Source organism: Mirounga leonina, unplaced genomic scaffold (assembly GCF_011800145.1).
Source record: "Mirounga leonina isolate KUSES-001 unplaced genomic scaffold, KU_Mleo_1.0 Mir_176, whole genome shotgun sequence".
NCBI lineage: Eukaryota > Metazoa > Chordata > Mammalia > Carnivora > Phocidae > Mirounga > Mirounga leonina.
Genome location: NW_023270454.1, coordinates 11,467,540 through 11,479,761, shown reverse-complemented (window position 1 = coordinate 11,479,761; position 12,222 = coordinate 11,467,540). Strand labels below are relative to the sequence as shown.

General features: G+C 49.1%; 1 protein-coding gene across 3 annotated transcripts in view; it reads right to left on the bottom strand.

The window, feature by feature from the left end:
• Positions 1-9,267: 9,267 nt before the first annotated feature.
• The window catches only part of GATA4 (GATA binding protein 4), a 47,782-nt gene continuing 44,827 nt past the window's right edge, over positions 9,268-12,222 (bottom strand). For all 3 annotated transcript variants that reach the window (XM_035023173.1, XM_035023174.1, XM_035023175.1), the window contains 2 exons: positions 11,082-11,230; positions 9,268-9,696 (listed from right to left, as the gene is read on the bottom strand). In XM_035023173.1, coding sequence (XP_034879064.1) covers positions 9,514-9,696; positions 11,082-11,230 — 332 coding nt within the window. In that variant the 3' untranslated portion in view covers positions 9,268-9,513. The remainder of the gene's footprint in view (positions 9,697-11,081; positions 11,231-12,222) is intronic.

The window sequence follows — 12,222 nt, the reverse complement described above, 5'->3', positions numbered from 1 at the left end:
GCCTCACTCCTTGGAACGAACGCCTGATGCCTCGGAAGGCTCTGCAGAGGCCAGAGGACTAGAGAGTTAAGAAACCAAATAGTTCACAGCTTGACTCTGTCATTTATAATAATAGCTATTTGTTGAGCACATGCTATGGGCAAAGCACTGTTGTAAGCTCTCTATGTTAAACTGCCTCATTGTTAGCTGTGGGAGGACAAGTCATGGTATCTCTGTATCCATGTTTTAAGTGAGATATATACGGCTTTATCGTGGAACTATCAAAAAGCAGGGTTTCTCAAACTTTAATATGCCCATGAATCACCTGGGAATCTTATTTAAATGAAGATTCTGACTCAGGTTTCTAGCAGGACCCATGATTTTGCCTTTCTTTTTTTTTTTTTTTTAAAGATTTTATTTATTTATTTGACAGAGAGAGACATAGCGAGAGCAGGAACACAAGCAGGGGGAGTGGGAGAGGGAGAAGCAGGCTTCCCGCGGAGCAGGGAGCCCGATGTGGGGCTCGATCCCAGGACCCTGGGATCATGACCCGAGCTGAAGGCAGACGCTTAACGACTGAGCCACCCAGGCGCCCTGATTTTGCCTTTCTAACAAGCTCCCACGTCCTGCTGCGGCTGCTGGTCCAGGGGCTGCACTTGGAGAAGCAAGGTCTTGGCAGTGGTAGGCACTCAATAATAAGTATTCTTTGAACGAATGATTAAATGAGATATTAGAAGCAAAACGCTCATAAACTGTAGAGTGCTATGCAAGTGTATGTAATCATCATTCTAAGACAATGAGGTTGGGGAAGGACAAACGCCTAGAAGAGTAACTCTGTAGAATAGCAGTGAAGAATATTGTTTCTGCATCAGACTCCCTGAGTCCAAATCTCACCACTCAGTGGGCAGAGCTTGGGCAAGTAATTTCCCTTTCTGTACCTCAGTTTCTTCATCTGTAAAATGGAGTGAAATGCCTACCTCACTGGGCCACTGTGGGATTTACTGAGGTGATTCACATAAATCTCTTAGCACTGGGCCTGGCATAGGGTTCAGTATGTTTCAGTTATTATTGTCTCCTGGATTGGGGGCAACCCTAAAACCCACGGGAGCCTGGGCCTCAGCATCTAGCTTTCTAAGGGCCATGGAACCAATTTCCTCCATCTTCCTTTGTGCCCCTGATTTCTCCAACAGGATTAAAGTTACAGTGAACATGAAAATCGATTAAAATGCAGCCACTTCAAAGACAGCGAAGGGCGCCTGGGTGGCTCAGTTGGTTAAGCGACTGCCTTCGGCTCAGGTCATGATCCCAGGGTCCTGGGATCGAGTCCCGCATCGGGCTCCCTGCTCTGCGGGGAGCCTGCTCCTCCCTCTCCCACTCCCTCTGCTTGTGTTCCCTCTCTCACTGTGTCTCTCTCTGTCAAATAAATAAATAAAAAATCTTTAAAAAAAAAAAAAAAAGCGAAAAAGGAAGTGAAGGAGAAAAGCAGTAGAATCTGGTGAGGAATCAGATTGCCAAAGAAAGAGTTTGGGGATTCTGAACCCCAGAGAGGAGGTTTTCTATGTCTCTAGAGGCGTATGAGTTCTGTGACCTTCAGTGAGTTACTTAAAATCCATGGGTCATATCTTCTTCATGTTTGAAACATGACTGTGAGAACATATACATGTTTTGTGTGGATATATAAAGCTACTAGCAGAGTCTGACCTGCACTAGTGCTTAATAAGCAGTAGGTACCTTTTTAAGCACAATTTCTGGGCTGACCTCAGGTTGCTTGAAAATCGGGATTTTATAGTCTGGTGGTCACAGGCGAGGAGAACGCTGGTGCCCCCCCATGGTGAGTGCATTAACTGCAAGGACAGGACTTCGATGCGATGCCGATCTCAGAGCCTCTCTTGAAGGGTAGGCGCTTAAGAGTGGCTCTTCCTCACACCAGTTCCATAGCTTTGGGCGAGTCCCCTCAACAATGGTGGGACAGTAGGGCTTGGACCCGATGATCCCTGAGACCTCTCATGATCTGTAAATGAGTTAGCCTTGGCCTCCCAATCCAGGTATCCTTTTTCCTCCCGGGGTTCAGTTTTCTTTCAGTTCGACTCTCCCAGGCCAGCTATTGGAAACCTTGGCAATACTAACTTCCCCAAATCCTTAGCAGCTTGTGTCTTGTAACCCCATTGTATTCCCGCAGACTCCGGACCCATATCCTCCTGTAAGGAAGAAGCTACCAGGAATTCCTCAGTGCGCTGTCCTTGGGGGAACAACTGGATTTTAGGCCGCAGGGCTTCCTGGGAGCCTAGAGCAGCACCAGGGCCCCTGACAACTGCCCTGGGATTGTTCGGTTGCTTGACTTCATAGCTTAAATAGGAAGGTCCTACCAAGTGCCAGGATATCCTAGATGGAGCTGACCTGGTCAGTCTGACCAACACAGCCTTGCAGCATTGGACTAAACCAGAGCGTTGAGAGCAGGAGTTCTTAACCTGGGGTGTATGGAGACATTTCCAGAGTTCATAAAACCCCTAAAACGGTGACTAGTGTGCAAAATCTCAGGGTATGGTACCTTTCTGGGAAAGCGGACCTGGCTTTTATTATATTTTCAGAGGGGCTGTGACCCCCCAAGTTAAAAAAAGCCACTGCCCCAAATTGCAGAAATGACTTACTAAAACGTTCTCTATGCGGGACCCTGCAGGAAGCCTCAGAAGTGCGTTCCAGTTCCATGACCTGCGGTTCCTCTCAAACCTCTTCAGTGCAGCTGCATAGTGAGGGAAGACACCAACTTCCCTCACTATGGGAAGGGTGTTGGATGGATTTAAGAAAACACATAGCATGCTTTCCTCTGCAGTGTGGCAGCCACAGAAGACCTGAAAATGTTTCCCATTTCAACCCTGCTTCGTTTGCTGGCATCAGCTTTCAGAGTCTACAGAACATTCCTCAATAGCTCTTCACTGATAACAAATTCCTATCCTATGAGGGGCATTTAGAAAGGACTGGTGACAAAAATTGGTTAGGCGATGTAATTCTACTTGGGGCCCCAAACTAAACGTGGCTAAGAAGCCATTAGCCTGGTTCTCTTAGGTTGATATGAGCAGATTCTGGATGTCATCTAAAGGGAATTCCAATGTTTTTGCAATGGTGGCAACATTAGAATAAGTAGTCTCCAAGGTGGCTACTTTGTGAGACAATACTTATTGAATGTATAGCTTCTGAAACATTTTTAAAGCTCATTACTTAGGTCACAAGAAAAAGGTATAGTTTTCCATTTGAAGAAAATCAATCTGGAGTCTCCAGAAGGAGCATTTTCAGATATTGGGACCCTGAGGTTTCATGTGTACCAACAAGAATATGTAAGATTGAGAGAGAGGTGGGGTGTCTGGGTGGCTCAGTCAGTTCAGCATCTGTCCTCAGCTCAGTTCATGATCCTGGGATCCTGGGATCCTGGGTTCGAGCCTCACTTTGGACTCCCTGCTTAGCGGGGAGTCTGCTTCTCCCTCTCCCTCTGCCCCTTCCTCTGCTTGTGCTTTCTCTCTCTCAAATAAATAAATAAATAAATCTTTTTAAAAAAAGATTGAGAGGTGAGCCACTTTCTTATAATTTCAGAGCTGTTGGCCCAGTGTCCTGGATGCTAGAGCTAATTCAGTGTGTCTCTGGGGAATAATGTCTTTAGGTCTTTTCCTGACCATTCTCACAACATGACAAAAAGGAAAGGTAGCCTGTGTTCCTTGTATGATACCAGATATGGTGAGGATAATTTCAGATTATTGGAGCTATCATGACTGCTTAGAACTCAAAGGGACCTTGAAGATCCCCTAGGTCCAAAACATTTTACAAAGATGCTGAGGTGAAGAGCCGCTTGGTGAACTGCCCCAAGTCATGCAGCTAGACGACAGCCAAACTGAACTACAATTCTGAAACCTCAGAGTCCATCTTTGACTCTTTCTGTTAGACTTCCTCCCTCAGTGTTTGAGGAAGCAGAAGCATGGGTAGAGATGGGTACGGAATCCAATGCAGAAGTATATGACAGTGGTCCCCTTCTAGAGCCCCTGGGGCCCAGAGATTCACCCAGTAGGAACCCACAAGCCGTTTTTAATGAGTCAGAATACCCCAAGGTAAACAGCCATCCAGTTGCCATACCAAGATCATAAAGCAAACCAAACTGAATGTCTGTGCATTGGGTGGGAACAGTATTGGCTCAGTGTATCAACTATCTGGCACTTGTTAGCGGAGGTTAGCAGTTATGCCTTTGTGCTTTTAAAAACGGAAGTGTCATTTACATGCGGTTCTGGTTTTGATCTATGAAAAATGAGGAAAAGCCGAAATAATTATGTAAGTAAAACAATTTCAAATCATGAGAATTCTAGCAGGGGCGGGGTGGGGGGAAGGGGACTTCGGCCGTGCTAAGGGGGAAGCCATATTAAGGAAATCTGCAAGGTGAGCTGCACCAGGAAATGGCATTCAAGGATGTCACAGAGCCAGGGGGGAAGTGGGTTGACCTCCTGAAAGTGTTTCCCACCCACATCACTATAGCATTGCTGGGGGATTCTCTGAATAATATAGCAACACCTTTAGGATGAAAAGCACATTACCTATTGCTTTGTTCAGCAGAGAGGCCTGCTCCTAGGTCTACTGAGGATTCTGTTATTTCAGTCTTTTCTTACCACACCTGTACCTCATCCCAACTCAAACATCTCCGATAATCAAGAACCCTAGAAATAACAAATAGTGTCAATTTTTTATTTTCTTGTGTTCTAAAGGAAAAGAACAAGGGAGGAATGATAAATTTAATTTTTTTACATCTCTAATTAGAACCCATTTCACTTGAGCAAATCCATCTTAAAGAAGAGGACACACAAGAGACTACAGTCATTGTAAGGGGTCTATAGTATGGTCTACTAGTACTATTTACTAGTACTGAGCTTCTTCTGAACTAACTCCTTGCAATCAGAGATTCACTGCTTAGAAATCTGCCACTCCTCAGTGATTAGAACAGCAGGTGCCCCGGGGAGCCTGGGTGGCTCAGTTGTTAAGCGTCTGCCTTCAGCTCGGGTCATGGTCTCAGAGTCCTGGGATCAAGCCCCGCATCAGGCTCCCTGCTCGGTGGGAGGCCTGCTTCTCCCTCTCCCACTCCCCCTGCTTGTGTTCCCTCTCTCGCTGTGTCTCTCTCTGTCAAATAAATAAATAAAGTCTTTAAAAAAAAAAAAAGAACAGCAGATGCCCCTATTTAAAAACCTCTTATAAACCCAGGGTGGAGGCAGGCACATCTTCGTTTCTCAGGTGAAAGGGACCACCACAGCTGTACGACAAAAGGCAATCACCAGAAAGCACAGAGGGGAGGGGAGGAAGTGTGTGTGTGTGTGTGTGTGGTGTAGGCAAGGGGGTCTCATTTGTCACCCTTTACTCAGGAGGAGAAGCTCTGTCTTTGCGTCCATCTGAAGACCTCCCCACATGGAGCCTGCAACCACTTCTAGAGCCTGGGCCCAAGAGCGCTGGGTGCCTAGCAGGCTTTTTCTGAACTCTTCTGTTCCTGGTAACCCCCAGCACTGCTGTCAATCACCTCTATAAAACTGTGAACCCACACGCTCCCAGGCTTCAGACCAAAAGCAAACTGGACTTGGAAAAATGAGGTCTGTTTTAATGTCCTCTTCACTTGGATTAGTTAGTTCTCCCTGTTACTAAATAGTCTGTTTGCAAGCGCCATGCCACAGCTCCTGGAGGGGAGAAAAAAAGTCATCCTGGAGCCAGTGTGGTTTAGAATAGCAGCACACCCCAGGAGGCTGCAGGACAGAGGCTTCAGTGGCTGAAATGAAAGAAGTGTCCAGGAGCAGAGAGACCTTGGGAATTCAGGTTCCAGCTCCCAGGCTAAACCGTGAAGCCCCAAGGCTGGTGCTTGGTTATGGGATGACACCTATTGGGGTTGTTATGGGAGGTGGCATTTTGGTGTTCTAGCTTCAAGGGAGGCAAGGATGCGATCTGAAGAGTAGCCTCCAATGTCAGAAAATGGTTAAAAAGCCAAAAAGACCAATCACCTCCACTGCAAAAGCAGCTTTCCAAACGGCGATTTCTCATGCAGTCAGTATTCAAGTGTGTCAAGTTCTGGAGGCTCGAGGGGTGGGAGGTTCATCCAAATAGCCCGTACCCCAGCTCCCTTAGGTGTAGGTTCAGTGAATATCAATATATTTTCACTGTTGTCATCCCAAGCCAGATACAATCACAGCTAAATGTGCTACAACTCATCCGCTAAAGGCATTCAAAAATGTTCTCCGACCGTTACTTTAAACTGTGCTTCCAAAGGTTTTGTCCTAGCAAGAGGTGAGATAGTAGGGGAATGTGAAGGACTGCTTAACCTGGACACATGAACTGTCTGCTTCACTCACATCAAGCCAGACATTCATTGTAATGACGCCATCCTTGTGAGTGTCCCCTCCCCATCCTTCCACACCAGCCACTTCCCGCCCCTCGGGGAATTGCATCCTTTAGAACATCCTGATTGGGGGCGCCTGGTTGACTCAGTCGTAGGGCGTCTGCCTTCAGCTCAGGTCATGATCCCAGAGTCCTGGGATCCAGCCCCGCATCGGGCTCCCTGCTCAGTGGGAAGCCTGCTTCTCCCTCTCCCACTCCCCCTGCTTGTGTTCTCTCTCTTGCTGTGTCTCTCTCTGTCAAATAAATAAATAAAATCCTTAAAAAAAATAGAATATCCTGATTGGTAGCAACTTAACCTTCTCTGAGGATGGATGCAATCTGGGGAAGCCACCAAGTCTGGTGAGCAGGGAGGCTGAATCAGGCTTCCATATACCATCCGGGGGGAAGCGCCAAGTTATGACTCTTTAAGGAACGAGGTTGATCTGGTGGTGTAGGTCATTCTGTTCTGAAAGCCATTCCTAAAGGGAAGTGGCAAATGTCTTCAGCAAAGACTTCATCATCAGAAAACATGCACTTCCCATGGCCAGCATAAATCCTGGTAGGTTTTATTAATGTTTCTGAATCTCTTGTTACTCATAGTTGTTAGTCATCCGCTATGCGTCCTTTTGGATGGTAGCTACGTCTACTTAGTAGGTTTAACTATTCCTTAGCAAATTTAAAAGCTTTTCTGATTTTACATAAAATATTGGTTGTCCTAGTTTTTTTCCCCTTCCCTGCTCAGAAACATTAGGGGTGCTGTGAAAGGTCAAAGCCACCAGTTGCCCATGGGTTTGGCAAAAGCCAGTTGAGAGCAAGAGGCAACCACCACCAACAGTTCTGAATGGGGGCAGGTCTGCTTGTCTGGGTCCCATCCCGCAGGTACTGAGTCAGAGGGTAGCGTCGGGACCCCCACCCCCACTCCCAGCCCACCTTTACAATGAAGCAATTAAGCAATTCTGTCGCCCAAGCAGGTGAAGACAAATGGATAAAGGAGAAGTTTTCATCTCCTCTCTAGAAGCTTCTTTGGATCAAACCATAAAGAAGTGGAAGAGGACAAGAACAAGTCAGGGTGATCTTAAACCACATGGGCTGGACGGACCACTGCCCTGCGCTCTGCCTCATGCCCCAGCCCCTGCCAGTCCCGAGGAAAGCTCTAGAAATGGCTCCCTTCATCAGGCAACAACTGTTGGGCCTTAGGAACTTTAGTTAACGGCTGGCCCGTCTCTTAGGAAACCAAAGCCTAGAGGTTACCCGGCAAGGTCGCAAACTAGTCAGTAGCAGGGCTGGGATGAGTGTTCTTTTCACTAGCCACCACCACATACAGAGGAAGTCCTGGCCCACTGCCATAAACGACTGAAAGGAGAACACGATTTTATGCTGCCTGTGAGCAGATGGGCGAAGGGGCCTCCGTGGCTCAAGATTGCCTTGCAAAGGGCAGCATCGAACCTCCCAGTACTGACCTCTGAGGGAGGAGAAGGAAAGAGGAGTACAGATAAATTTATTAGTTAAATACTGATTTTACAGCCATTTCACCTTAAGACAATGTTAACAGGTTCGTGGGTTAGGGAAGGTATACAAGGGTGGCCTTCATGGAAGAAAGCAATGTAAATGATGATTAAAACAGAATCTTGGTTTAAAAATATTCTCTGCTACAGCCAGTAGGATTTGGGGGTCGGGAGCTGGGCGTCTGGGGGGAGGATGGAGGAAGGCCACAGTCAGCTATAGCTCTGCTGCTGATGAGGACCAGGAAGGAGGCGTCTCTGTGAGCCCCAGCATCACGGGCAGAAACAGCAACATGGAGAAAAGAAGGCCAATTCCAGAAGAGCACAGAGCTGGAGACTCCCTCAGGGCCCACCCTCGGTGTCTTCTCTTATCGGTCATCATCTTTGCGTCTGCGTTTGGTTTTGTTGTGTTTGTTTGCCTTGAAGTGATGTTGCGACGTCCCTAGTTTTCTGCCTCCGGGACAAGAGACTTCTGCTGGGGAAAGGATGCAGGTGCTGCTGCTCACCACCCCTTGGACGAGCTTAGCCTGCTGTCTGCCCAAGAGGCCCAACTCCACAGAGCAAGAGCAGCGTCCGCAAGATCCAAGTGCAAGCGAGCCAGCATCCACGGAAAGCCTCTGCCCGCTCCGGGGACGGTGTCCACCAGACACGCTCTCCAGAAGGATCTCAAGTCTTAGGTGAGCGTTTGTCCAACTTGCTTTAGCAACAGAACCTTTTTGTACGTACTCGGGACCCGCCTGTGCCTGATGGGGTGGATGAAGGATTGGGGGACAGTTGTGGGGGAGACTGCTGTGTGGCTAAACTGCCGAGCTCTTGTTCTGCAGAGGGAGAGACCTGTTCAAGCCGAAGGCAGAGCTGAATCACTCAGCGGTGGAAAGGATTTTTATTTTCAGAGGCCTTGTGGGGTGAGGAGTGGAGGTTTGAGCCGTGAGCCAGGGAAATGAACTTGGGAGAGGCGAAGTTGCCAAGTTATGATTTTGCCAAAGGCACCTGCAGTGGGTGAAGCGGCCCTCTCCTCCATCTCCCCATGAAGCATTCAGTAACATCGGGGCTAAACTCAACGTTTCTGGGGTCAATATTCGGTACTGAGGAATGCAGGGGTGTGCCAAGCCTGAAGGGGGAGTGCTGGACAGGGGCAGCAGCGGCCTGGAGGGGCTTGTCACATCCACATGCGAGTCAAACAGGTGCCCTGGTTCAGGCTGGACCAGAGATCCCAGCGCCTTGACCCCTCCACCCACCCTCAGATCCCCAGTGCTGGGAACACCATGGAAAAACCACCATCTTAGGCCAAAGTGGTGGAAGGGTAGGGCAGAAGGACATCTCGTCTCTTGTGCGGGAGGGGTGGGGTGGAAAACAAGAAACAAGTCTCTTACTCCACAGAAGGGACTTAAATGTGCTCATAGTGAAGGGTGGGTTCTTCCAGATCAGAGTCTGGGCTCTTTCCAGTAGCCCACCCTTGAAAAGGCATCCGATAAAATCCAACACCCACTTCCCCTAACCAAATTGTCAATTTCAAGTTTCTTCCCAGTTGTTCTTCTGGAGTCATTCCCCAACAGAGCGGCTTGGCTCCCAGGAGCCCAGAGCCTCATCTCTGCTGTCCTCCAAGTCCCAAGTCCGTGCAGGAATCTGAGGAGGGAAGGAGGTGACATTATGCAGTGATTATGTCCCCATGACCGTCAGCCAAGGCCAGGCTATTCCAAGGGTCCTGCTTGGAGCTGGCCTGCGGTGACTGGCTGACGGAAGACGCGTAGCCTTGCGGGGAGAGCTTCAGGGCCGAGAGGACTGGGTGGATGGAGGGCCCGTGGCCAGACATCGCACTAACTGAGAACGTCTGAAAGCAAAAAGGGCACGATGAGCTCAGTGGAATCACTCCTGAGGGCTCAGGAACGGGGGGTCTGGGCTGGGGAGGGGAGCCCCATGACAAAGATGTCCCTCAGCTAGTTTCCACCCCTAGGAAAGGGATGAGGGGAGAGGGCCCAAGGACAAGGGCAGGATAAGACACAAGCAGCCCTTGTCTGTTTTTCCTAAGCCCTGTGCTGTGGGACATGAAGGGTCTATGTGATTCATTCGCTTCTTCTGAGCGCTGGGACCCAGTACGTGTGTGGATACTGTGCCTTCTCAGAAGGCTCTGATAAGTCACGTGAGACATTTTCTACGGTCTTATCACCACTGGATCTCCATGCCCAGAAGAGGCTCCTCGCTCTCCTGGTTCTATGGGACCAGCCTCTTTACCCTGACAGTAAAAAGCTCTTTAGGATACAGCCTCCCTCCAGCGCATGTGGAGAACAGATCGGAATTAACGGGAAACGGTAACCAAGCGTGGGACTATCCTAATCCCAAATAGGGGAACCAAAGAGGGAAAGAGTCGGGGAGTAGGAATACCATCATATTCGAAAGAGGGAAATGACAGTACTGCCAACCTGTCTTCTGGACACATGTCTGAGGCTGGAGCTGTCGCTGACCTTCATTAAATGGCATCCTGCCTGTGACCTCCTCACCAACCCCCTGTGCCCACCCACCCTGCTCTCTATAGTTTCCACACCTTTGCTCATGCCAGGAGGGTCCTCTTCATCCCCCCCTCCTCCTGTTAAAATCTATCCATCCTGGGGCACCTGGGTGGGACACCTCAGTAGGTTAAGTGTCCGCCTTCAGCTCAGGTCATGATCCCAGGGTCCTGGGATCGAGTCCCGCATCGGGCTCCCTGCTCAGCGGGGAGTCTGCTTCTCCCTCTGCCCACCCCCACTTGTGCTCTCTCTTGTGCGTATTCTCTCTCTCTCAAATAAATAAAATCTTAAAAAAAAAAAAAAATCTATCCATCCTTCAAGGTCAAGGTCAAAGCACCTCTCACTTAGGAGACAGACTTGCCTAGAAAGCCCATGCGCCATCCCTCAATGCACACTCAGGTTGTGGTTGTGCCCTAATGTGTCCCTCCCCATAACCTGTGTCCGAAGGTCCCGGCATGGAGGAGCTACTCAACATTTGTGTGTCACAGCTGTGTGCCCCAATCATTGTAACTTGATCCGATGTGCTGAAATAGACCCTCGTGCAGTCAAGGCCCTAGCCTCAGGTGGGGCCCCAAGGGCACCAAGCAGCTCCTGCTGCCACCTGCTGGGGCCCGGCTACAGCCCCCGTGTTCCAGGGCTGACCCATCCACCTGGTCCTTGGCAGTGTACCACTGTCCCCCAGGCGGTCCCATCTCCCCGCCTGGGGGTGTACCTGGGACATGGAGCTGCTGTGCCCGTAGTGGGACGACAGCCCGGGCTCTGTCTTGATGGGGCGCATCTCTTCGCTGCTGCTGGTGGCGGCGTTGCTGGAGTTGCTGGAAGCGCTGCTGGTGGGAGGCAGGCTCTCACCGCCCGAGGGACCTGGAATGAGGCAGAGTCAGGCCACCCAGGCCAGGGGCAGGGGCGAATGGACGGCGGTCCTTGGAGACAGCCAGGGTAGGTCTGCGCTAATGGCTTTATTTAGATTTGCTGGGGAGTGAAGCAGGGTCCTTCATCAGCACCGGGCAACGATTCTCAAAATGGGACACATGAAAATACCAGAATTGCAAGGGAACTTTTTCAAGTGATGGGCTCACCACCCCTTATTCCAAATCCTTGAGACCACATGTGTTTCAGGATTCAGAAGTGTTTGGATTTTGATACTGTATGTTAGAGTACTTCCAGTGGAGCCTGAGACAACACCCCATAATTAAATACATCCATGGTTCTGCAGCAAAACATGTGAATCTTCACACATGGGATAAATAAAGACTATAAATAGCTGGAGTCTGTTCAGATTAGGTTTCGCTGCCAGATCTAGCTCCCTGGATTTGGAATTTCGGACTGAACCAAATGCTTGCTCTCCCTGTCACCACAACATGTAAGGAGATGAAGTTCCCCAGGGGAAGGTGCTGTACTTATAAAACAGTGTGGACACAGGCAGAAAGGCTGAGGACCACTGGTGTGAGACACAGAAAATTCTAATGAGACATACTGCCAGAAGGGGTAAGCTGTTGTGGAATCTGGGAATGGAGAACTTTGGTCATGTTCTTGGTAGTGGAAAGGGGAAATCTGTCTGTTTCTCATGCCTTAGATTAAAAGATAAACTTTCCATCGGATCAGCTGGTTTATTTTCTCTGCAATGGCAGCATGTCCCTATTGAAACCTTTACTTTGGTAGCAGTATTGAGGAGGGTGTGCTCTTGATGGGAACATGAGTCGTCCTCATTCTTCATCTAGAAACTGAGAAGGCAAAGTGGCACATGGGACAGAATAGGGACCTGGAAGTGTAAAAACTTGGGTTTTAATTCCAGGTCTACCCACTCACAGCTGTGTGACTCTAGTTAAGTCACTAACCTCTCTGTGCCTCAGTTT